Source organism: Silene latifolia, chromosome Y (assembly GCF_048544455.1).
Source record: "Silene latifolia isolate original U9 population chromosome Y, ASM4854445v1, whole genome shotgun sequence".
NCBI classification, from domain to species: Eukaryota; Viridiplantae; Streptophyta; class Magnoliopsida; order Caryophyllales; family Caryophyllaceae; genus Silene; species Silene latifolia.
This window is the reverse complement of record NC_133538.1, coordinates 412,998,823-413,022,600: the sequence shown is the minus strand read 5'-3', so window position 1 is coordinate 413,022,600 and position 23,778 is coordinate 412,998,823. Positions and strand designations below refer to the sequence as shown.

The following is a 23,778-nucleotide window of genomic DNA, read 5'->3' as shown; positions in this document are numbered from 1 at the left end:
ATACATTGCCTCAGGTAACCGAGATGGTAGCACTTACATGCCTTAAGTGGTCCTGGTAAGGCACTTGGAGTATGGGGGTGTTACAAAGACGCTGAAAGATTAGACAAGGAAAATAATGATAGTGTAAACCAGAATGCGAGTGGGGACTTGACTGAGGATGCAGAAAACAGAGAAGGCGAAAGGGCAGAGGAACGGGTAGGACGTGGTGCTCGTGAAAAATTCGAGCCATATTGGAAGAAAGGTTATGTTTGTAAGTCAACACGAATTATATACCCCACGCCGAATGCTCATTCAGTCCGATCGACATCCGCAAAGAAAGGTACTCGTTATCCAATAGCAAATTATGTAACAACCAATTGTTTTTCTATTAATCACAGGAACTTCTTCACTAATCTTGATGTTGTCTAAGAGCCACGCAATTATTCGAAAGCAGCACGAAAAGAAGAGTGACGATAAGCGATGGCTAAAGAGATTGAGGCACTAGAAATGAATGGAACATGAAGAGTAGTCGACTTACCAAAAGGCAAGAGACCTATTGGTTGTCGATGGGTCTATAAGGTGAAACATAAAGCGAATGGCACAATTGAGCGATATAAAGCAAAGTTAGTAGCACAAGGTTTCACTCAAGTTTAAGGGAACAATTATCATGAAACTTTTGCTCCCATAGCTAAAATGACAAGTGTACGGTGCCTATTAGCCATGGCAGTGACAAAGGGATGGACGATTGCTCAATTGGACGTGAAGACCGCTTTTCTACATGGAAATTTGGATGAGGAAGTGTACACGCGGATGCCACTGGGTTTTGAAAGCAATGGGCCGAATAAAGTTTGCAAACTTTTGAAATTTTTATACGGTTTAAAGCAAGCCTCACGAAATTGGTTTACAAAACTGACTAATTCCTTAACGAGGTATGGCTTCATTCAGTCATTAGCCGATTATTCGTTGTTTACTTACAATAAATACAGAGTTTTTATTGCGTTACTGGTATATGTTGATGACATGATTCTGGTAAGTAATAGCGAAGTAGCTACTGACCGTCTTAAGGGATTTCTTGACCGAAGCTTTGGAATTAAAGACCTCTCGAGACTTAAGTACTTCTTGGGGATCGAAGTAGCCATTGGTTCGAAGGGCTTGTTCCTTAGCTAACGTAAGTATGCATTGGAAATAGTGAAGGAAGCGGGAATGGAAGGAGCTAAACTGGTTAACACTCCCATTCAATCGAATCAAAAACTAGCGCTGGCAGAGGGACGTGTGTTGAATCATCCAGTGAAGTATCGAAGATTGGTAGGCGTCTTATCGACTTGACTATAACACGTCCTGATTTAGTGTACGCCGTACACATTTTGTCGCAATTTGTGCATGCCCCAAGACAAGAGCATTTGGACGCAGTATATAGAGTGATGCGTTATATTAAAGACAATCCGGGAAAGGGAATCGTTATAGATCGAAATTGTGACTTGATTTTGAGAGGATATTCGAATTCAGATTACGCAAGTTGCCCGTTGTCAAGAAGGTCAATAACCGGGTATTATGTTGCGCTTGGACACTCACCCATTTCTTGGAAGAATCGAAAGCAAACAACAGTAAATAGGTCAACGGCTGAAGCGGAATACCGAGCCTTGGCAGCCGTGACAAGTGAACTTATATGGTTGAAATCATTTCTTCAGTCACCAAGTGTCGTTCATAGTCAGCCAATGAAAATTTATTGACAATAAGGCCTCATTACATATTGCGAAGAACCTATTGTTCCATGATCGTACTAAACATATAGAAATCGATTGCCATTTTATTCGATATCATCTCATGAATAGACGATTTCTACGTCACATATACGGAGCAAGGAGCAGATTGCCGATCTTTTTATGAAAGTGCTTGGAGGTGACGCTTTTGGGTATATTCAGTCCAAGTTGGGCATTAGCACACTGCTCCAACTTGAAGAGGCGTATTGGACGATTATATTCTGATATGGTCAATATTCGAGATATCGTAATATATTGTAGTGTATAATATCTTTGTTAAATATATGTTAATGTATTATTAGTTACCTATTTTTTACGTAAGTTATTAGAAAAGGATCGTTCTAGACTCCGTAGAATAAGTATATATGTTAGGGTTATATCACGCTGTTACTTCATTCAATAATAATCAGTTCCAACCAATTCTCTTCATTCCTCTGTTTCTCTTTTTCAACATTCATCGTCATTTTCTAAATTGAATTCTTTCCGAGCTTGTTATTACTTATCATTAGCGTGACTCGGCCCGATTTAGGGATGATTTCGCTAATTACCCACCACTAATTTATTTAAGGGTAATGATAAATATAACCCGGTGGATTGTATTTAAGAAACCAAAAGAGGAAATAATTTCTTAATATATGCATTAATTGTATGGTTAATGTGTAATTTAGTTCTTAATTTCTAAATCAATGCCTAAATTAGAAGGTATTTAATACTTAAATACTGGGTTGTATTTAACATTACCCTTTATTTAATTGAATAAGTTTACAATTTATTTGTTTTGTGAGTTAGCCATGTGTTGTATGCTTGTGGGGAGGCCCGGGCAAGAAACAAGATAAAGACAAGCATGCTAAACATAAACAACCTTTGCGCACAGCATGCTAGATGTGATGATCCGCACACTTGAACCCTTAGTTTTATTTATGCTTATGTAATTTTATTTCCCTTGTACTTTTTTAGTAAATAAGTTCTTAGTTTAGCTTAGTTTTAGAATAGCTTTATTTCCATAAATAGGTATATCGCTATTCTGAACTAAACTTGTAAAATCAATGTTTCCTGCTACCAGGATGTAAATATCGAATTTCCCTCTTTGGGGAGTACTAGTCAATCAAACATCTGCTTCCCACCAAGTTGCCTTCTTATTGCTTGTTGTTGCTTTCTTGTGAACGACTCTTGCCTTCACCTTTCTAACAAGCCCGTGTGTGTCGATCGAGACTAGGATTTTGACACCCACAACCCGAGACCGATTACGAGTGCCTAGTGCTTGACAAACACTAGTGCCTAACGCTCTCGCTTTCATTCTTGTCAAAGTGTTTAGACAAAGGTGCGCGTCACGCCCCTACTCAAAGTTTCGGACCGTGACATTTGGTATCAGAGCCCGGTCTTCTTGACGGGCTGCTGTATACGATGGCAACAAAGGCGGTAGAACCGAGTGGGACTAAAAGTGATACTAAGGCCAAACTGGCGGCTTTAGAGAAATTGATGGACGAGAAAATTCCATCCTTGGAGGCACTCATTGTGAGTTTGGGGAATACTCACCATGGAGTTGAGGAGACGGTAAAGGGGCATGCTGCCCGCTTCGAGGCCGTAGACGAGTCCATAGAGGGGCATGAGAGCCGCCTTGTGGCCGTCGAAGAGGCGATTCCGAAAGAGTATAACTTGGATATGGGTTATCTCTATGATAAAGTCGAGCAACTCGAGAACATGTGCAATACCTTGATGAAAATGGCCGCGGACGGGAGTTTTGGTGGAACTCCTAAGGTGAAGCCGCCTACACCCCTCAAGTATAGTGGGGCGAGAGATTCGAAAGAAGTCGATAACTTCATCTTCGACATGGAACAATACTTCCGAGTGAGTGCGCTCGACGAAGGTCTAAAGGTCAGTACCGCGAGTATGTACCTAACGGACGACGCTAAACAATGGTGGCGCTCGAAGCATGCCGAGATCGAGGCAGGAACCATTAGACTAGAGTCATGGAATGATTTCAAACGACTCTTCAAGGAACAATTCTACCCGGAGAACACCGATTTCCTAGCTCGAAGGAAATTAAAGAACTTGAAACATACAGGCTCGATTCGCGATTATGTGAAAGCATATTCAGCTTGTATGTTGGAGATAGCGGACATGACCGAGAAGGATCGGGTTTTTCAGTTTATTGATGGTTTGAAGGAGTGGGCTCAGCGAGAAATCATGCGACAACGACCTGAGTCCCTCGCAACTGTGATGACAGCTGCTGAAAGGCTAGTTGACTATTACACGGAGCGCGAAACCTCCCAGAAGAAGGGATTCGCTGCAACGGGCGGAAGCAACCAAAGGTTTGGAGGGACGACTTCACAAACAAGACCTCCTTCTACGGGTAATAGTCGTTTCCGTCCCGGAGGTGATAATAGGAGATGGGGTCCGACGAATTCCACTCCAACCTCTTCTAAGGGTAGTAATTTAAGCGTCGATCGCTAGAAAGCCGTTCACGTGCTTCCTTTGTAGAGGACCGCACCGAATGTCCGAGTGCCCTCACCAAGGGGAGTTCAACACCCTTAAGAAGAATTTGTCCAAGATGTCGGTAGAACAGAATCCCGAGGGGATAGGCCCTGATGCAGAGGGGTGCGATGATGATGAGGCCAGTGAGCAAGGAGAAATGGCTCAAATTGGAGCAGTCCACATGATGTGCTCAATGGACAAAGGCGCTGAGCGCTCCGAGACCAAGTCCACGGAACTGATGTACGTGGAGATAAACGTCAATGGGAGGGCTACTCGAGCAATGATAGATACAGGAGCCTCCCATAATTTCGTCACCCCCGACGAAGCGAAGAGACTCGGAATGAAGTTGAACCGAGAAGGAGGAAGCATGAAAGTTGTCAACTCCAAAGCCTTGCCGATTCAGGGCGTGGCTAGAGAAGTGGTGATCAAGATGGGCGAGTGGACGGGGAAGCTCGACTTCACCAGCGTCCCGATGGATGACTTCAAGATCGTCCTCGGCATGGATTTTTCAAGCGGACCCCAACCTTTCGGCGCCCCCACAATGGATCTTTAATAATGGTGGGATCAAAACCATGTCTTGTGAAAGTTGAAACCGACCGAAAGCAAAAGGGGCCACTCCTCTCGGCAATGCGGTTGAAGAGGGGACTTCAAAAGGAGAGCCTACATACTTGTGTACAAAGTGTCCATGAAAGAAGACACCTTTCTTTGAATGTGTAGACCCACAAGTAGAGAAGGTGCTAAAGGACAATAAGGACTTGATGCCTGATCAGCTACCCATGAGTCTGCCACCCCGACGTTCGGTAGACCATCAAATTGAATTACTCCCGGGCACAAGACCTCCTGCTCGAGGGCCATATCTGATAGCGCCTCCCGAATTAGCGGAACTACGAAGACAACTAGACGATCTGATTCGCTCGGGGTCGATACGACCTTCCAAAGCTCCCTATGGAGCCCCTGTGCTCTTCCAGAAGAAACAGGACGGTAGTCTGAGATTGTGTATCGACTATCGGGCTCTGAACAAGCAGACGGTGAGGAACCGCTACCCCATCCCATTGGTAGCGGATTTGTTCGATCAATTACAAGGTGCTGTATACTTCACCAAGCTCGACCTAAGATCTGGTTATCATCAAGTTCGAATTGCCGAAAGAGATGAGCCGAAGACTGCTTGTGTGACGAGGTATGGGTCTTTTGAATGGTTGGTCATGCCCTTCGGCTTGACAAACGCCCCTGCAACGTTTTGTACGTTGATGAACCATGTTTTCCACGAGTACCTGGACAAATTCGTGGTGGTATATCTAGACGATATCGTTGTATATAGTCGCTCGTTGGCTGAACACGTAAAACACTTGGAGTTGGTGTTCGCGAAGCTCCGAGAGAACCACCTATTCGTGAAGAGAGAGAAATGTGAATTTGCCCAACCTGAAGTGAATTTCCTTGGTCACATAGTGGGCAAAGGCAAAGCGAAGATGGACCGAAGAAGATTGCCGCTATCAAGGGTGGGAACCTGGGAATGTGTCGAGCTCCGCTCTTTCTTGGGGCTCGCAAACTATTATCGAAGATTCATCCGAGCGTATTCGAAAATTGCTTCCCCGCTCACCGACTTGTTGAAGAAGGATACTAAGTGGGAGTGGTCTATCGACAAGAAGAGGGCCTTTGAGAAGCTCAAGGAAGCGGTGGTACAGGAACCGGTCTTGGCGTTGCCGGATATCACGAAGCCTTTTGAAGTTGAGACGGATGCATCTGATTACGCCCTCGGGGGGGTACTACTCCAAGAGGGTCACCCTGTGGCTTTCGAGAGCAGAAAGTTTAATGGAGCCGAGACTCGTTATGCGGTACAAGAGAAAGAACTCCTAGCTATTGTTCATTGCTTGCGGGGATGGAGGCATTATCTCTTGGGATCAAAGTTCGTTGTCAAGACTGATAATACCGCTGCGTCTCACTTCCTGACTCAGCCCAAGCTGACAAGCCGACAAGCTAGATGGGAAGAGTTGTTGGCAGAGTTCGATGTGGAATTTGCTTACGGACCAGAGCCGCAAAGTAGTCGCCGATGCCCTAAGCCGAAGATGTGATTTGGCTACATTTCACACGATTGTTCATTTGTCCACCACCACCGTGGTCACAGATATTCGAGCTAAGGCAAAGGAACACCTCGACCAAGACCCAATGGCGAGGACTCTGAAACAGTTGGCCTTAGAAGGAAAGACTTGCAAGTTTTGGGTGGAAGATGGGCTTTTATTCACGAAAGGACATCGCATCTTTGTTCCAAAGGCGGCCGGGTTGAGGAAGATGCTTCTACAGGAGTGCCATGATACCTTGTGGGCGGGTCATCCGGGATGGCAGAGAACCTTATGCCTATTGAAGAGAAGTTACTATTGGCCCCAGATGAAGGATGATGTGATGGAGTACACGAAGACATGCCTCATTTGCCAACAAGATAAGGGAGAGAAACGAGGCCGGGGGCTGTTAAATCCGTTGCCCGTACCTACACGACCATGGGAGAGTATCTCTATGGACTTTATCTCTGGGTTGCCGAAGGTAAGGGGCGTTAAGTGTGATCCTTGTCATTGTGGATCGATTCTCAAAATACGCGACTTTCATTCCTCTTCCTAAGGCGTGTAGCGCTGAAGAAACTGCCACCATGTTCTTCAGAGATGTTGTGAAATATTGGGGATTGCCTCAAAGTATAGTCAGTGACCGCGATTCTCGCTTCACGGGACTATTTTGGGGAGAATTGTTCAATCTCCGGGTTGAAGTCTGCGGATGTCCTCAAGTTACCATCCTCAAACGGATGGCCGGATCAACGAACGATTCAATAGCATCTTTGGAAGAGTATTTGAGACACTTTGTTGGGGCAACTCAAATGGAGTGGGTAAGACTCCTTGATGTTGCCCAATTCTGTTTTAATGTGCAGACGAGCTCTTCATCCAACAAGAGCCCGTTTGAGCTTATTCTGGTCACCGCTATTGCCTCCCACGATTGCGGGGATACATATGGAGGCCGGACAAAGAAAGCCCACGAATATGTGAAAGAATGGAACGTGAATGCCGAAATTGCTCGAGCTTACTTGGAGAAAGCGTCTCATTTGCATGAAGAAGTGGGCGGATCGAATCGGAGACCAAGGGAGTTTAAAGTAGGCGACATGGTCATGGTGAAGCTGAACAAAGAGCAGATGAGATTCCTCCGAGGACGAGACAAGCGTCTAGTGCGGAAGTACGAAGGCCCAATCCAAGTGATCAAATGGATTGGGGAAGTAGCATATAAGCTGGACCGCCCTGCCTGGATGAAGTGTCACCCTGTCTTTCATGTGAGCTGTCTAAAGCCTTACCATCCAGATCCTGAAGATCCCACCCGCAACAAGAGCAAGCGCGCCAACATTCGCTCCAATCAAGTTCCAGCGACATCAGCCGACTGCACCAGCCATGAAGATTTTGAAGCGTTGCCGAGGACGGCAACAGATTAGGTGGGGGAGAGTGTGATGATCCGCACACTTGAACCCTTAGTTTTATTTATGCTTATGTAATTTTATTTCCCTTGTACTTTTTTAGTAAGTAAGTTCTTAGTTTAGCTTAGTTTTAGAATAGCTTTATTTCCATAAATAGGTATATCGCTATTCTGAACTAAACTTGTAAAATCAATGTTTCCTGCTACCAGGATGTAAATATCAAATTTCCCTCTTTGGGGAGTACTAGTCAATCAAACATCTGCTTCCCACCAAGTTGCCTTCTTATTGCTTGTTGTTGCTTTCTTGTGAACGACTCTTGCCTTCACCTTTCTAACAAGCCCGTGTGTGTCGATCGAGACTAGGATTTCGACACCCACAACCTGAGACCGATTACGAGTGCCTAGTGCTTGACAAACACTAGTGCCTAACGCTCTCGCTTTCATTCTTGTCAAAGTGTTTAGACAAAGGTGCGCGTCACGCCCCGACTCAAAGTTTCGGACCGTGACACTAGACATCCCCATATATGGACCCCAACCTATCTCCTTCACATTAATTTCACAACTTTCATAACCAAATTTCCTTTTGTAATGCTTGTTATGTTGACCAAACAAAAATAATTCGAGTTAGGAAACGATTCTAATGTCATGTCCAACTCTTTCCCGATGATCTTATGAACTGTCTTCTTGACATAATAGATTTAATTTGTTTGGAATGATGTGCTCACTTGTGAAAATGCATGTTCATGTAGACTTGAGAGTTCGTCACAAACAGTGGCGGAGCCAGATGGGGGCTAATAAGGACAGGTGCCCACTTATCCCGCTAAGTAATGAAAAAACTAAAGTTGTCATCAGTTGAAATTTTTGATTCTTTTTCGAATTTATTCTATGACATTTGAAACAAAATTGTTTCAATATTGTTTCATTTTGATTCATTTCAAGGCCAAAAGAAACAGTCCAAGGAATGGTTAACAATTGAAAGTGTTTCATCGCTTTTTAAAGTATTATTCCGGCAGGCCTGACTTCCAATCTCTATATCTCAAGTTATAACGGTTCAATTCATATGATTCCTATGCCATTGGAAAGCTTAAGGTCTTATATAAATCAGGGATTTGGAATTACCATCATAGCTATTTTATATCTTGAGTTATGGTCGATGCAAACAGACTGCGCATTACTGGACAGCCCATGACCTACGTGCACTAACAGTTCAATAACTCAAGATTTACTCAACATATAAGGTTGATTCTTTTTGGAGGTGAAAGCTAACTCCCTTAGATTTCAAATGAGCTATCATGTGCCCTGATATTCATCCCGAGCTAAGAGATATGCCTCTTACAAGATGCGACTGAGTTCCTGAGATGTTCTACAACCCGGTTTTGGCTCGTCTTCTGTTTTGGGGTCAAACTCAAAATCCGTCTAGGAAAGCATGGTAATTTTTGTCATGTATCAACTCTCTAATGAATTTTGAGACTTTTTGTGTAGGGACTTTTATTTAAATAAGGATCCAAGCTGAGATGAATTCACAAGACAAAACCGAGTAACGAGTTTATCGGTTTTCAACAATCGAGCTTAGTTTGCTTCCAATCGGTCCCATCTTTTTATTTATCAAATGAAGACCATCCTAGGACAAAATCCAGCTGCTTGGACCGTCCAAAACAGTCCTAGGAGACTGTTTTATGAATTTTCAAATGAGCTCAAATGTCGCTTTCAAAGAAGGTCCAAAGTGTCACTATCATTCTTACAATTGTGTAAGAGCTTTGGGGGCTGCTCTCAAGGGATTATTTTTGCTAAATATTTGACTAAGGAAGCCTCCAATTGTGTGTTCCTAGGATAGCCCTTATGTCCCTTTCATTGTAAGACCTTTAGAAGACCCATTGGATTGTTCTTGTTGGGACAAAGCTCACGGCTGCCAAGAGGAGTTTTCAGCAACTTTTTTCTTGTTTTCTTAGTAGTTTAATGATAGCCATTGGGTGTAATTTGGATGGTTAAGATTAGAAGGACTTGGGCTATAAATAAACCAAGTTCCCAAGTGTAATATTCAGATTTGCTTAAGTTAAAAACCAAGTAAGAAACATGAGTTTTCTTCATTAAAATCTCTTCTTTGCTTTGTGCTTGAAGAGCTCCTTTGCTGTGTGCTTGGAGTTTGGTAGTTTACTTGGTTGTGTGCTTTAAACTATCGAGTCTATTCCTATTGCTTTGTGTTCGGGTCTAGACATATCCTCAATCGTCCCTCAAGGACACGCCTAAAATTTCAGTTTGTTTCATGCAAACTTAGGCTCATTTCTTTAGTTTTTCCACTTAAATTATCAAATTAGAAGTTTCACTCCAACATTAGTCGGTCTTCTATGGTGAAATCTCTCAGCCCTTAATGTCAAATCTTGATTTTTTTCACTGGTCATAAAATATCTCCTTTCTTTCGCAACGAGCAAGGTTTATAATGATGGACCGTAAGAACCGGATTGTGGTACAAATTGACTAATAAATTTTCGATCTATAAATAAAAATTAAATCAATGCAACACAATAAGAAAAAAACATACGGAGTATGACATTATATTAGCTAGGTTTTTATAATGTTAATTATTTATCAATTTCTTCGCATAAAATGATGTGCATCAGTATAGTGCATGAGATATCAAAATGAGTTAATTCTAATTCAACTTAGAGCAAGATGTTTGTGTGACAAAAATACTCGGTAACATTACGTCCAACATATCCACAATAACTTTATAAAAAACGTGCATATATGTATATACTAGTTTTCTTATCCGTGCGTTGCACGGATATTAAAATAATGTGTGATAAATTTCACAATAAAATGGAATATAGACATATAGTATATCGTTTATGTCTAAGATTTTATGTATGTCGCATGACTAACAAATAATTCCCGTTAACATAATATTGACATGAGAATAAAAGAGTGCTTGATTAATAAAATACTTTTTTTTAGGAAAATAAAACCAATATGGAGTTTATATATATGATACTTGGACTGATAGTTTTTAGAATTTGTTCATTAATATCTGTTTGTTTTTCAATTGGTCAAAGAAAACAATAATATCTACTCTGCATAATGAACTCAATGATGCAACAAATCTCCTTCTTTCGAATAACAACCATAATTTAATCATTGCTGGATCAAATTGTAATTATGTAAAAACATTTAGAGGTAGTTAGAATGTTATATCTCCCGGTCGAACTATAGAAGTACGTTTGAATGTGAACCAAATTCCGACGCAATACTACATGGCTAGGGTCGCTTACCCCCCCCTCTCTCTTTAGCAATAGTCTTGGCCCCCATCTTCTCATTTGAAACAAAATCTTTCACACAAACTCCTATTTTTCTTCCCTATTCACACACATGATCTAAAGCAAGCTCATCCCTTGAAAGATCGATCTTTGTCTCCGAAACTTATCTCAAATTTATCCAACCAAGTGAAAAATTAAACCTCTACTTCTAGAAAAATCCACCATCCAATGTAAACTAACCCTTGCTCTCGATAATGTTGTTTTTTTAAGAAAATAAAACCAAGATGAAGTTTATATACTCCCTGCTTTTACCCTCTTTTCATAAAAATCTCATTTTTTACCATGTTACCATTGGTCTGGTATGGAGGGAGTATATGATACTTGGGACTAAGAGTTCTTAAATTTTTTTCATTAATACCTATTTGTTTTTCAATTGGTCAAGGAAACAATAATCATTGTTGGGTCAAATGGTAGTTACGTAAAAACATTTACATGTAGTTAAATGTTATATCTCTCGGTCAAACTATAGACGTACCTTTGAATGTGAACCAAATTCCAACGCAATACTACATGACTATAATACATGGCTGAGGCTACTTATGACACCCCCTATAACAATAGTCTTGCCCCCCATCTTCTCATTTGAAACAAAATCCTTCACGCAGACCCCTTTTCTTCCTTATTCACTCACATGATCTAAAATAATCTCATCCCTTGAAAGATCGATCCTTGTCTTCAAAATTTCTCTCAATTTATCCAACCAAGTGAAAAACTAAACCCCTACTTCTAGAAAAATCCACAATCCAATGGAAACTAACCCTTGCTCTCACAATGTTGTTAGAATTAACATTTTAATTTAATTTTGATTGATGGGGTCAAGATTAAGTTTATCAGTATGATCTTTTGAGGTTTCTTGTTATTATTCATGTTACCTGTATGTTTTAATCTAAGCGATATTTTGTTGATAAATAACCTTATTTATTATCACTATCGTCGTTAAACTCATCACCCTTCCACAAATGCACCCTCCCTCCAACCCACTAAATTACCCGCAAAATAAAACATCGGCAACTGTGATTAGTTCTTACTACTTGAAACAACCTACAATCCACTACCACTATCACTACCTTTCTGCTACGTTTTACATCTAATAAGTCATAAATCACATTCACCTCCATGAAACACCAATCTTTACTCCAGATGATATATATGGATCCTCGTCTCCCTTATCGAAAACAATTTATTTCTCCTTCAGCAAAGAAAAGTTTAAGAAGTAATCTTCCCTCTTATCTCTCCCCATTTCCCTTCCTAGTCATTTTCTCATCCTCTCCCCTACCTCCATTCCAAATACTCAAACAAAGTGTTTGAGTACATGTTTACTGAATAAGTTTGAATATTATATATATACACGAACTTTGATATTTATTTCATTTTGCATATATAAATCTTAGTACCTCCATCTCATTTTTATTGTCCTTTTTTTCTTCAAATTTTACTATCTCATAATTATTATCCCCTTTCTAGATCTACTAAGGAAAAACTTTAGTCAACCAACTCGTCGCAATCAACCTCATTCCCACTCGAAACAACTTTTAGCCCACTACTTAATCCCTTCGGTTCACACATAAAACGGTCTAAAATACAAAGCTTTCATTTCTTTCTTGAAAAGTCCATCTAATTAACAGAAAACTAACCGCTGCTTTCTGAACTTCATCATTTTTACATCCCGTAAAGATTAAGTTGAACATGACAAAAAAAATGCATAAACTTAAGTTTTGTTTGATAACGAAAGATTGAACATTTTAATAGCATTTTGAGAGTTTTTACACTATTTAAATAACAAATGTACTATTTTGAGTGTTGATCATCGATATATTGAAATAAAAGATTGTGGTGTAATTTTCTGTTTTACATTATGACATTTAATTAGTATATTATAAGAAAATAAAAATTGAGTTTTTTTATCTCTGAGAAAATTAAAGATCAAACTTTATCTTCATCATATTTATAATTAATATTTTTCACTTAAAATATATAAATTCAAGCAAGTTCAAATAAGTTAGTTAAAAGTTATAAATCACAAATTGTACGAAGCAGTATATTTATTTTTTATTAATATGTGTAACACCCCATTTATTCGGGAGCCTTTAGCTAGACATTCTCAAGTAAATGAGAGCGTTACCATCTCGGTTTCCGAGGCAGTGAGAATAAATTAAAACAGAACCAAAGTACTTTATTAAAACTTAATAATCGACATTTTTATTACAACTTATTAAAACAATTTAACTAAATAAATTACAAACTCGCAGCGGAAATAAATACAACTGAGTAATAAAATAACTAAGTGATCTAGACTTCTAGGTAGTCTTGCCAAATCCTCACGCAAACCCATAAGCTCCCAAGTCAGCTAATCTTTAGTACCTGTCAAATCTGCTCCCCATAAAACGATTCACCGCAGGTGTTCACGAATACACAGTCAACCGCGAGGTTGAGTAGGAATAAATACTAACAACAAAAACATACGATAACAATCCAATTTCCTTTTTACATTGCACAACCCCCTGACAACGTGCTCCATCCTTTTACTTAGCACACCTCAGCCGAGCTATACTCGTTACACAATCATCCCGCCAATCCCTGGCCGGGGCAGCCTCGACCCGAAGGTGAGTAAACACACTCTACATTACCAAAGGTAATGTCTGCCTCAACATATAGTTGATTAATATCCACCAGATGGTCTGCAGACCAATATGGGGCCTGCCTCGAGGAAACACGATAAATATCGTCTGCCAGAATAACTCTGTTCAACCACTCCACATTACTATAAGTAATATCTGCCAGAATAAATCTGTTAATACTACAACAATACTCCACCACAATAACCAACATATACAATGTAATTCTCCCTTCCAACAGTTACGATATGATTAACCAACATATGCAATATAAATCTCCCTTCCAGCAATTACGATTATATCAACCAACACAATTCACATACGATCAATTCACTTTAATATAAACCATCCAACAAACATTATCGAGTAAAAGTTGAGTAGGATTTATCCCTACCTGATAAGCGATTCCAATAAAGCAGCTCAAGCAATCCAAATAATTAAAGCAATCTGAAGCCGATTATAATTTCTTCACGAATCGATCTATCATAAATATTATAAATTTTTCCATCAATTATTAATTATTACCTTCCATTATTAATTAATAAATTATAAATTATATTAATTAATCAAATTAATTATTTATTATTATTATTATTATTATTATTATTATTATTATTATTATTATTATTATTAAAGGGTTGCGATATTAAAACCCGATTCAATTACAAACCCGAGTCAAACTCAACTTAAAAACCCGACTCAAATAACTAAACCCAACACCCCACATAAAAACTAAAAGACAACCCACGTACTACATGTCCACACCCCCCATAATACTCGATAAACCGTGTTTGACATCCCCCTTTCACCCGCCTATAACCAATACCACTAGCCACCTACGACAGCAGTCGAGCCTGCCATATCAGGCCTGCACCACCACGCACCCAACCAGCCCCTAACCATCAGCCACACCGTCTCCAGCACTCCACAATCTCACGCCCTAACTCCCTACCCGACACAAATGACAACACTAATAACAACACCAACTTCACACCGCTCTGGCCACCACCGCCATTACCACTGACCAAAGGTGGCACCATGGGTGTTACCACCTCCCCTCGGCCCATCTGCAACACCACAACCACCACCCATTACCCTGTTTTTGCGAAATTCCGGCCATCGTCGCACAAACCCCGATTACAACCACCAACGACCACCCAAAAGTGGTCGACTAACGGCCTAGGTCACAACCCACCCAAGCCCAGGTCAAGTCAGGTCCGTTTATGGGTCCAAACTGGGTCGAAGTCCACTGCTCCCCTGTTTTAAACCCGCCTCCACAGCCCTCGAAAACCCTTCTGCCACCGCCACCCTACGCCTTCCCTGACACCACCACCGTACCCAATCCAACCCTTGCAATCCCACGTACCACCTCCCAAATTTTGGTCTGATTCCGTCAAGGTTTGGGTCAATTTCTAAGCATCTTAAGATCGATTCATATTCAGCTTAATAAGAAAATAAAAAGCGAGATTAGAAGTTTTACCTTAATTAATTATCGCTTGCTAATTCCGTCACCAATACTTTCTTAATCTCCCTCTTGTGAATTATATTCAGATTTGATGAATAATAAAGACTATTGCTTAGGTTTACCATCTATTTATATTGGTAGGTTAAGATTATAAGGAACCAATTAGGAAATATAAAATATATTTATTATTATTATTAGTAATTATCCGATCCCGACAATTAATCAACCCATTTACGCAACATATATAGTCGACCCAAGCCCTATAGCACATGACCCAACTCCAATCCCGTCTTTCTTTATTATTTTATTTATTTAATTACCGTCTCATAACAAATATTATTATTATAAATACAATTACTATTATTATTATTATTATTATAACATAATAATCATTCACTATTACCATATAAATTATCGTATATTATTATTACCCAATTACCATTCCGACCCATTACTCTATTATTCTATTATTTTATTATATCATTCCGTCTTATTCACAATTATTAATTATAACCGTCATAATCAATTATTCGAATTACGTAAATTAGTTATATAAACTTCACTAAACTATGGGGTATTACAATATGAAATAAATGTCATAAACTTCATGAGAGTATTAATGCGGTAGAGAACTATAGAAGATTTGGTAAGTACGTGACCCCCTTTTAGGTTTAAATTTTTCATTTATTTTTATATTTTTACCTAAAGGTGGTTAAAGCATTGTATTATGCATGACGAATATGTCTTACCCTTCCTCAATTCGTATCTCTCCCTAAATTATAGTGAAGATGTGCTCAATTTACCCACGCAAAAAAATATAGCATCAACAATAATTAGTTTGCTCCATATAATTGAACAGTACCGTTTTTTATGCATGTAAATTTGTCAGAAGAAAAGCTTGAGAGAGACGGTTTTAACTATGTTAAGGAAAGACTACTCTTACCCTTTTATGTGTTTTTCATGACTTTATTTTAATGTTGATCGTTGCTTGAATTAAATCTTAACTTTATACATATTTCTATAATAAGTGTATCTAATTTACCTTCAAGCCTTATTCAAATCTATTTTATTACTCGTGGTACCATTGTTACTTTAAATTGTAAAACAATCGCACAATAAAGTTTTTCAAAATATTTAATCATTTGTCATAATATTATATTTCGATTTTCAAATTAGTAGCAACTTTCTTTATCTTTTAATATTCCTTGAAAAATAGACATCAAACTTTGTACTCATCAATAATTTGTGAATATCTTATTTAAATTTTGATTAATATACTTTTATATAATGACAAATGAATGTAAATAATATAATAATAAACTGTCAATAGAAGTTGAAGTGTGTTGTGAGGGAAGTAACTTTAAAATTAGTAGGAGAAATACATATGACATTTGAAAAATAAACTTCGTATTATGTATAACTAAATATGACATTAGCAATAACAAAAGACGTAGAGGCATATTTCAGCGTTCATTTTACTCTTTACATGAGTAAATTCCATGTAGTATGTATTATACATGCACATTTGTCACAATCTAGTTCGGCCTAGGGCCTTTTAGCCTCATAATACCTCATTTTTTTAATTGGAATTTGTTATAAAATTTGATATTATAAATATATCAAAGGTTTTTTTTCCTTCTAATTTAATAAAAAGTGAAGAAATACTAATGAACAATTTTTTAATATTAATAAATTGTAGTTAATTAATTTATTTCTTGTTTCTAATAATAAAATTGTAAATAATTAATTAATTCTCATTTCTAATAGGAAAATCATATTCCTAATTATAATAGAAAAATTTTATATAACTATTATCTCCTAATTCTAATAGTATAATTAGTTAAAAAAAGCCTTAATAAATTGTTAATTTATTTCCTATTTCTAATAGGAAAATTGTTAAATAATTAATTAATTCTCATTTCTAATAGGAAAATTATATTCCTAATTATAATAGAAAAATTGTAAATAATTAATTATCTCCTAATTCTAATGCTAATAGTATAATTAGAAAAAAAAAAAGCCTCCTTTAGTTATATACTAGATTTAATGCCCGTGCGATGCACGGGCCTTTTGGTAATGCTTATCGTAGAAACGGAAAAATGCTAAATGGTATAATTTAAAATTTTTATCAAAAAATACTATTTAAAACTATTTTTCTAAATATATATATATATATATATATATATATATATATATATATATATATATATATATATATATATATATATATATATATTCATACTCTTTCATATTCCTTGAAATTTATATTTTAAATCTTAAGCACTTAATAAAAACCGAGTTATCTAATACAGTTCATAAATCTAATTCAACTCCTAATAAAAACGATCATCCTAACAAACATGTTTTAAGCATTAACACGCTACCAAAAAGTGTAATGTACACGTATGCCATGTTAAGGTGAAATACACTTGTTATACTTATACCGTTACACTCTTCAAATTTCGCACACAAAAACGGCTATCAAATTAATATGGAGTACATAGTACTATATCGTTGTCGTCGAACTTTTACTACTTCAATGATCTCGTCTTTATACTTATTTTAACCCACTCATATAGTCATATATCAAGTCCACCTCCATACAATGTTCTTCCCATTTACTTTATACACGACCTTCTAGGCGGTACTTTGACCATCATTTTAGCCATTTATATAATATTATTTTTGGATGAAACTATTTTTTTTTTTACAGAAGTATTAGGATTAGTTCGTAAAAGTTAGATTCTTAAGTCGGATGTTATTTTATAATGAAAATTCAATAAGCGGCTGGAATTTAATTTGCACAGAAATTGGTATGACTCATTCCATATTATTTAATTAATTTCCACATCAAGTTAAGTCGGATGTATTCAGTACCAATATCGTTTCCTCATCAAGTTAAAAATCATTCCATATTATTTAATTAATTTTTGTAAATTTTAAAAAGCTGGGGATTCACCTATTGCTCGAAGGCGTTTCAAACAAAAAAGGCGAAAACAATACAAAGAAAGTTAGATGGTGAAGCTAATTGTGGCGTAAATATATATCATTGGAAGTTGATCATATTAGTTTGGCCATGAGAATATGAGATGATGTATTTGATCCACATTCAACTTCTTTAATTACTATGATCCAGATAAATTTTACTCTTTTTTTTTCACGTTTACTACTACTCTATGGATCTAATTGCTACACGTATATAATAATGTTGTTTATGTAATTATGTAGATTTCTTATATACAAATTATACCCTTAATTCTAATTATCTTATTATTTTATTTTGTATATTACTACTTTGATTTCCAATGGGTAGAAGTTTTTTTTATCTCGTTATTAAATGTATCCTAGTACTCTAGGTCTTACCCGTCTAATAACCTTGAAATATTACTTTCACTCTAATAAAATCTCACTAAAACACTAACACATGTCTTTTGAGAAATTTTAGTGTTTGGCTAAAAAATACAAATTGACCAGATATATTATTTTTCTAAAAGTTGTAGTTTTCTAAAAACTGAAAACTCATCTTTTTGTCCTTAAAAATAGAAGCAGTAATTTGATATTTCTAATTTTGAAAAACACTTTTAGAAAATTAAACTTCAAAAACAAAAACCCATTTTTAATAAGTTAGGCCAAACATGCTCTTAAATTTTTTTCGTAATTAATCTTTAGTCCTAAGCTAAACAGGTCTTAATATAGATGTAAGTAAATGATATGTTAGAGAAAGTGCCAGATACGTAGAAATTTCATATAGATAAGAATAATTTTTTTTATTAAACAATAAAATTCCTAAATGATACGTTAGATTATTATATATCAGTCCGTCTTGCTTATGATGGTCACAAGCTTATAACCTCGCACAACCCTCTTTCCACTTGCTCTCAAGTCTTCTTGTGAGAGGTCACAAACTTGTGACGACATAATGCTGCCACAAATGAGAATTTGTAATTATATATATATAAACATGAGACATAAATTTTAATATTTTCCTTGGTGTAATGAAACAAAATTGAATGTTTAATTGCGCAACACAAATATAACACATAGCAGTAAGTTGTTTGGCTAAATTTGATTATTATGAAAACTCATTTTATAATAAACTTTATATAAGACAATAGTTCTCGAATACAGATAACGATGTTATATAACTAAAAAAATAAGTCATGACAATATAAAAGTGCAAAATATGTTGGTGAAAAATCCAGCGCATGACACAATCCCATACATCGATAATCTAAATGGAAAACCAAAATAAGTTCAATTGCTTATAGTATGCAATATTAGTATATCACCCACAAATAACGTAAGAATAAGACTCTTGATTTCTTACTTAGTCCTGCATTATACAACATAATATTAATATAATTATTATTTTTTTTCTTGTGACAATATAATTATAAGAATCCTGAATTAGTTGTACATACTATTAAGTTTGCAAATTAGTTATAATAGTTAATAAAATTTTAAGAAAAAAACTCTAACGAAGATTAGGATGAAGGGAATATAATTTAGATAAAACTTACCTTAATATTAGTTAGTTAATATAAATTCAACTAATCACCTGCAAAATTGAATTAAATATGACAAAATCAAACCAAATAAATCATGTGTTTAACTCTAAATTTATAAGTACCTTTGTATACGAACAGTTAATAAGTGCCTTTATATATGAAGGAATTCATAGACACCTGAAATTGAAACACACCACCGATTAGAACGCGAAGATCTAAAAAATTAGTCGAAATTTTGTATCTAAGCATGTACTTAAAAAAACTTGCATGCATACATCATATAGAATACAATAAGCAAAAAGTAAAAACTATCAAAATAGGCAACCAAAATAGGAAAAAATGAAGCATGTATCATGAGTTGAACGCGCATGAAACCTTCTTTTTATACGATATAGATGCAGCAAAGTTTAAGTTGTTGTCAAATTCTTTTTGTACGATACAATACAATGTTCAAATTGTAGTCAAATTCACCATAATTTATCTCAATGTTATATCAATTTAACTAAAATTCTATGATAAAATAATTTATCTAATAACCTTGAAATATTACTTTCACCCTAATAAAATCTCACTAAAACACTAACACATGTCTTTTGAGAAATTTTAGTGTTTGGCTAAAAAATACAAATTGACCAGATATATTATTTTTCTAAAAGTTGTAGTTTTCTAAAAGCTGAAAACCCATCTTTTTGTCCTTAAAAATAGAAGCAGTAATTTGATATTTCTAATTTTGAAAAACACTTTTAGAAAATTAAACTTCAAAAACAAAAACCCATTTTTAATAAGTTAGGCCAAACATGCTCTTAAATTTTTTTCATAATTAATCTTTAGTCCTAAGCTAAACAGGTCTTAATATAGATGTAAGTAAATGATATGTTAGAGAAAGTGCCAGATACGTAGAAATTTCATATAGATAAGAATAATTTTTTTTATTAAACAATAAAATTCCTAAATGATACGCTAGATTATTATATATCAGTCCGTCTTGCTTGTGATGGTCACAAGCTTATAACCTCGCACAACCCTCTTTCCACTTGCTCTCAAGTCTTCTTGTGAGAGGTCACAAACTTGTGACGACATAATGCTGCCACAAATGAGAATTTGTAATTATATATATATAAACATATATATATATATATATATATATATATATATATATATATATATATATATATATAAACATGAGACATAAATTTTAATATTTTCCTTGGTGTAATGAAACAAAATTGAATGTTTAATTGCTCAACACAAATAGAACACATAGCAGTAAGTTGTTTGGCTAAATTTGATTATTATGAAAACTCATTTTATAATAAACTTTATATAAGACAAGTAGTTCTCGAATGAGATAAAGATGTTATATAACTAAAAAAATAAGTCATGACAATATAAAAGTGCAAAATATGTTGTTGAAAAATCCAGTAGCAGACACAAAGTCCCATACATCGATAATCTAAATGGAAAACCAAAATAAGTTCAATTGCTTATAGTATGCAATATTAGTATATCACCCACAAATAACGTAAGAATAAGACTCTTGATTTCTTACTTAGTCCTGCATTATACAACATAATATTAATATAGTTATTATTTTTTTTCTTGTGATAATATAATTATAAGAATCCTGAATTAGTTGTACATACTATTAAGTTTGCAAATTAGTTATAATAGTTAATAAAATTTTAAGAAAAAAACTCTAACGAAGATTAGGATGAAGGGAATATAATTTAGATAAAACTTACCTTAATTTTAGTTAATATAAATTCAACTAATCACCTGCAAAATTGAATTAAATATGACAAAATCAAACCAAATAAATCATGTGTTTAACTCTAAATTTATAAGTACCTTTGTATACGAACAATTAATAAGTGACTTTATATATGAAGGAATTCATAGACACCTGAAATTGAAACACACCACCGATTAGAACGCGAAGATCTAAAAAATTAGGCGAAATTTTGTATCTAAGCATGTACTTAAAAAAACTTGCATGCATACATCATATAGAATACAATAAGCAAAAAGTAAAAACTATCAAAATAGGCAACCAAAATAGGAAAAAATGAAGCATGTATCATGAGTTGAACGCGCATGAAACCTTCTTTTTATACGATATAGATGCAGCAAAGTTTAAGTTGTTGTCAAATTCTTTTTGTACGATACAATACAAAGTTCAAATTGTAGTCAAATTCACCATAATTTATCTCAATGTTATATCAATTTAACTAAAATTCTATTCATAAAATAATTAGGTAGTTTTAAAAAGTTGGAGTCTCTACCATTGCTCGAAAAATGCTTCCTTTAATAATATAGATAGATAGATATTGATTTATATATAACGTGTGTATATGTCCACAAGCATTATTTATCCCCGAATTTATAACACAAAAAACATATTATAAAAGAAAAAAAACTCACAAAATAGAGGAGCTCATCAAATATGCATGCTTGCACCAATATTATCCGAACTTGAACTCAAAAACCCACTTACTAATAATTTGTTGGCTTCACTTAGCTCATATTCTCCTCTTCCAATACTTCCATATGCATCATCAATATGGCTTCAATATCAGTACTACAACTCTCTTCATGATCATAATTAAAACTCGAAGCCACACCTTTACCATGACCGCGATTTCTGTGATCATTATTACCTTGATTACCAAGTAATTCATTAGGGTCTTGATGATGACTTAGTTGTGAAGCAACAAACTTGTCCAAGTCTCTCCAATCTGTCACCTTATTAGGGTTACTATGATAATTGTTGGTGTTTTGAGATACTAATGAGACGAAACTCAACGAAACCCTAGTCAAGGAAGGGAGTTGAGGAGGGCTTTCTAGTTGAGGGAGTTGTAGGAAGTTATCAACTAACGAGGTTGAACGCATGAAATTAGCCAATGCTTCGGATTCTAACTCTTGCTTGCATAACAAGTTATTGTTGTTCTTTGTAAAGAAGCTTGTTGTTTGAGAATGTCTTGGAACAAATATTGGATCTACCATTGAATTTACTCCATTGTTTTCGTTGTATACATGATAGCTTGAATCCCACCCTTCCATGTTCTTCGATTGAGTACTTGTTGCTTTTTTCTTGAATGCTCGACATACTACCCATCCTTCTTCCTATATAGAGTAAAAGTTTGACAAACAAATTTAAAATTTGAAGATTCATTATTCACATGATTCAGTCTAATATGCAGATATCAACTAGCTTAGTTGGTAAAGTCATGAGAAGTGATACTTATGACCATGATTTAAATTCCGTCAGCAACAAAACTGCCCTTATGTACAAAAAAAAAATGATTGATCCTAATGTTCTCTTTCGAAGGGTTCTGATTATTACTTCTAATTATTCAGACTTTTATCAAAGCTTGTTTCCAGCCATGTTTAGTGTCAAGAGGATAGAAAAGATATGCTACGTTCATATTTTCTCTGTTCCAATCTTTTGTTTACCTTTTATTAAGATACCTTTGAAAAAAAATAAAAAAAATAAAAGTAAACAAATAAACTGCAATACCCCGTATTTTTAGGACTTGCAATAATTATTTTAAGAACGTTTTAATAAAAATTACAAGTGAGAAGTCTTATGATATAATAATAGATTATTATTTAATTGTTGTAGCGATTAAAGGGAAAGCGATAATCGGTAAAGATAAAGTATTATATTATATTATATTATATTATACCTATTATATATTATATATATACATATTATATTATTATAATAATATACCTATATTAACCTATATATATATATAACCCCCACCCCTTTCCCGTGTTCTAATATTAACACACAAACAACAAAGAGAAAAAGAAACCGAGAGGATGAGAGCTTGTGCGGCTTGACTCACGATCATCATCATCATCTCAGTAATTCGGTCATCATCATCACCTTCTCTTCGTCGGTTCTATCTTTCCATTGTCATCTTCCCCTAAACTAATTAAGGTAATCCTACTTTTCTTTTGTTATAGCTTATACAAGTAGTATTTTGAGTCCGTTAAGCCGAGTAAATATCGGATTTGTAGTTGAGTCGTTTAAATGATTCGGTGAGGTGTTGCAAACGGGTCTAGAGTCGTGTTTGGGGTGGTTCCAGTATTGATTGACCTAGGTTGCGATTAATAGCAGTAGCTATTCTGTTTGTTAGAATGCATAATTCAAATGTTTGCTTAAGTTTAAGACCCAGTCAAGTCATGGCCTTAGTTTGTGGATCATGACTTAGTTGT

General features: G+C 35.7%; 1 protein-coding gene across 1 annotated transcript; it reads right to left on the bottom strand.

The window, feature by feature from the left end:
- Positions 1 to 22,068: 22,068 nt before the first annotated feature.
- On the bottom strand, positions 22,069 to 22,614 carry LOC141632354 (NAC domain-containing protein 76-like). Its single transcript, XM_074444907.1, has one exon. It carries the CDS (start codon positions 22,612 to 22,614, stop codon positions 22,069 to 22,071), a length of 546 nt encoding a protein of 181 aa, XP_074301008.1.
- Positions 22,615 to 23,778: the final 1,164 nt, after the last annotated feature.

Bases quoted from the DNA above. Each gene is read 5' to 3' on its own strand.
- LOC141632354 (XM_074444907.1), bottom strand. From the start codon at position 22,614: ATGGAAGGGTGGGATTCAAGCTATCATGTATACAACGAAAACAATGGA.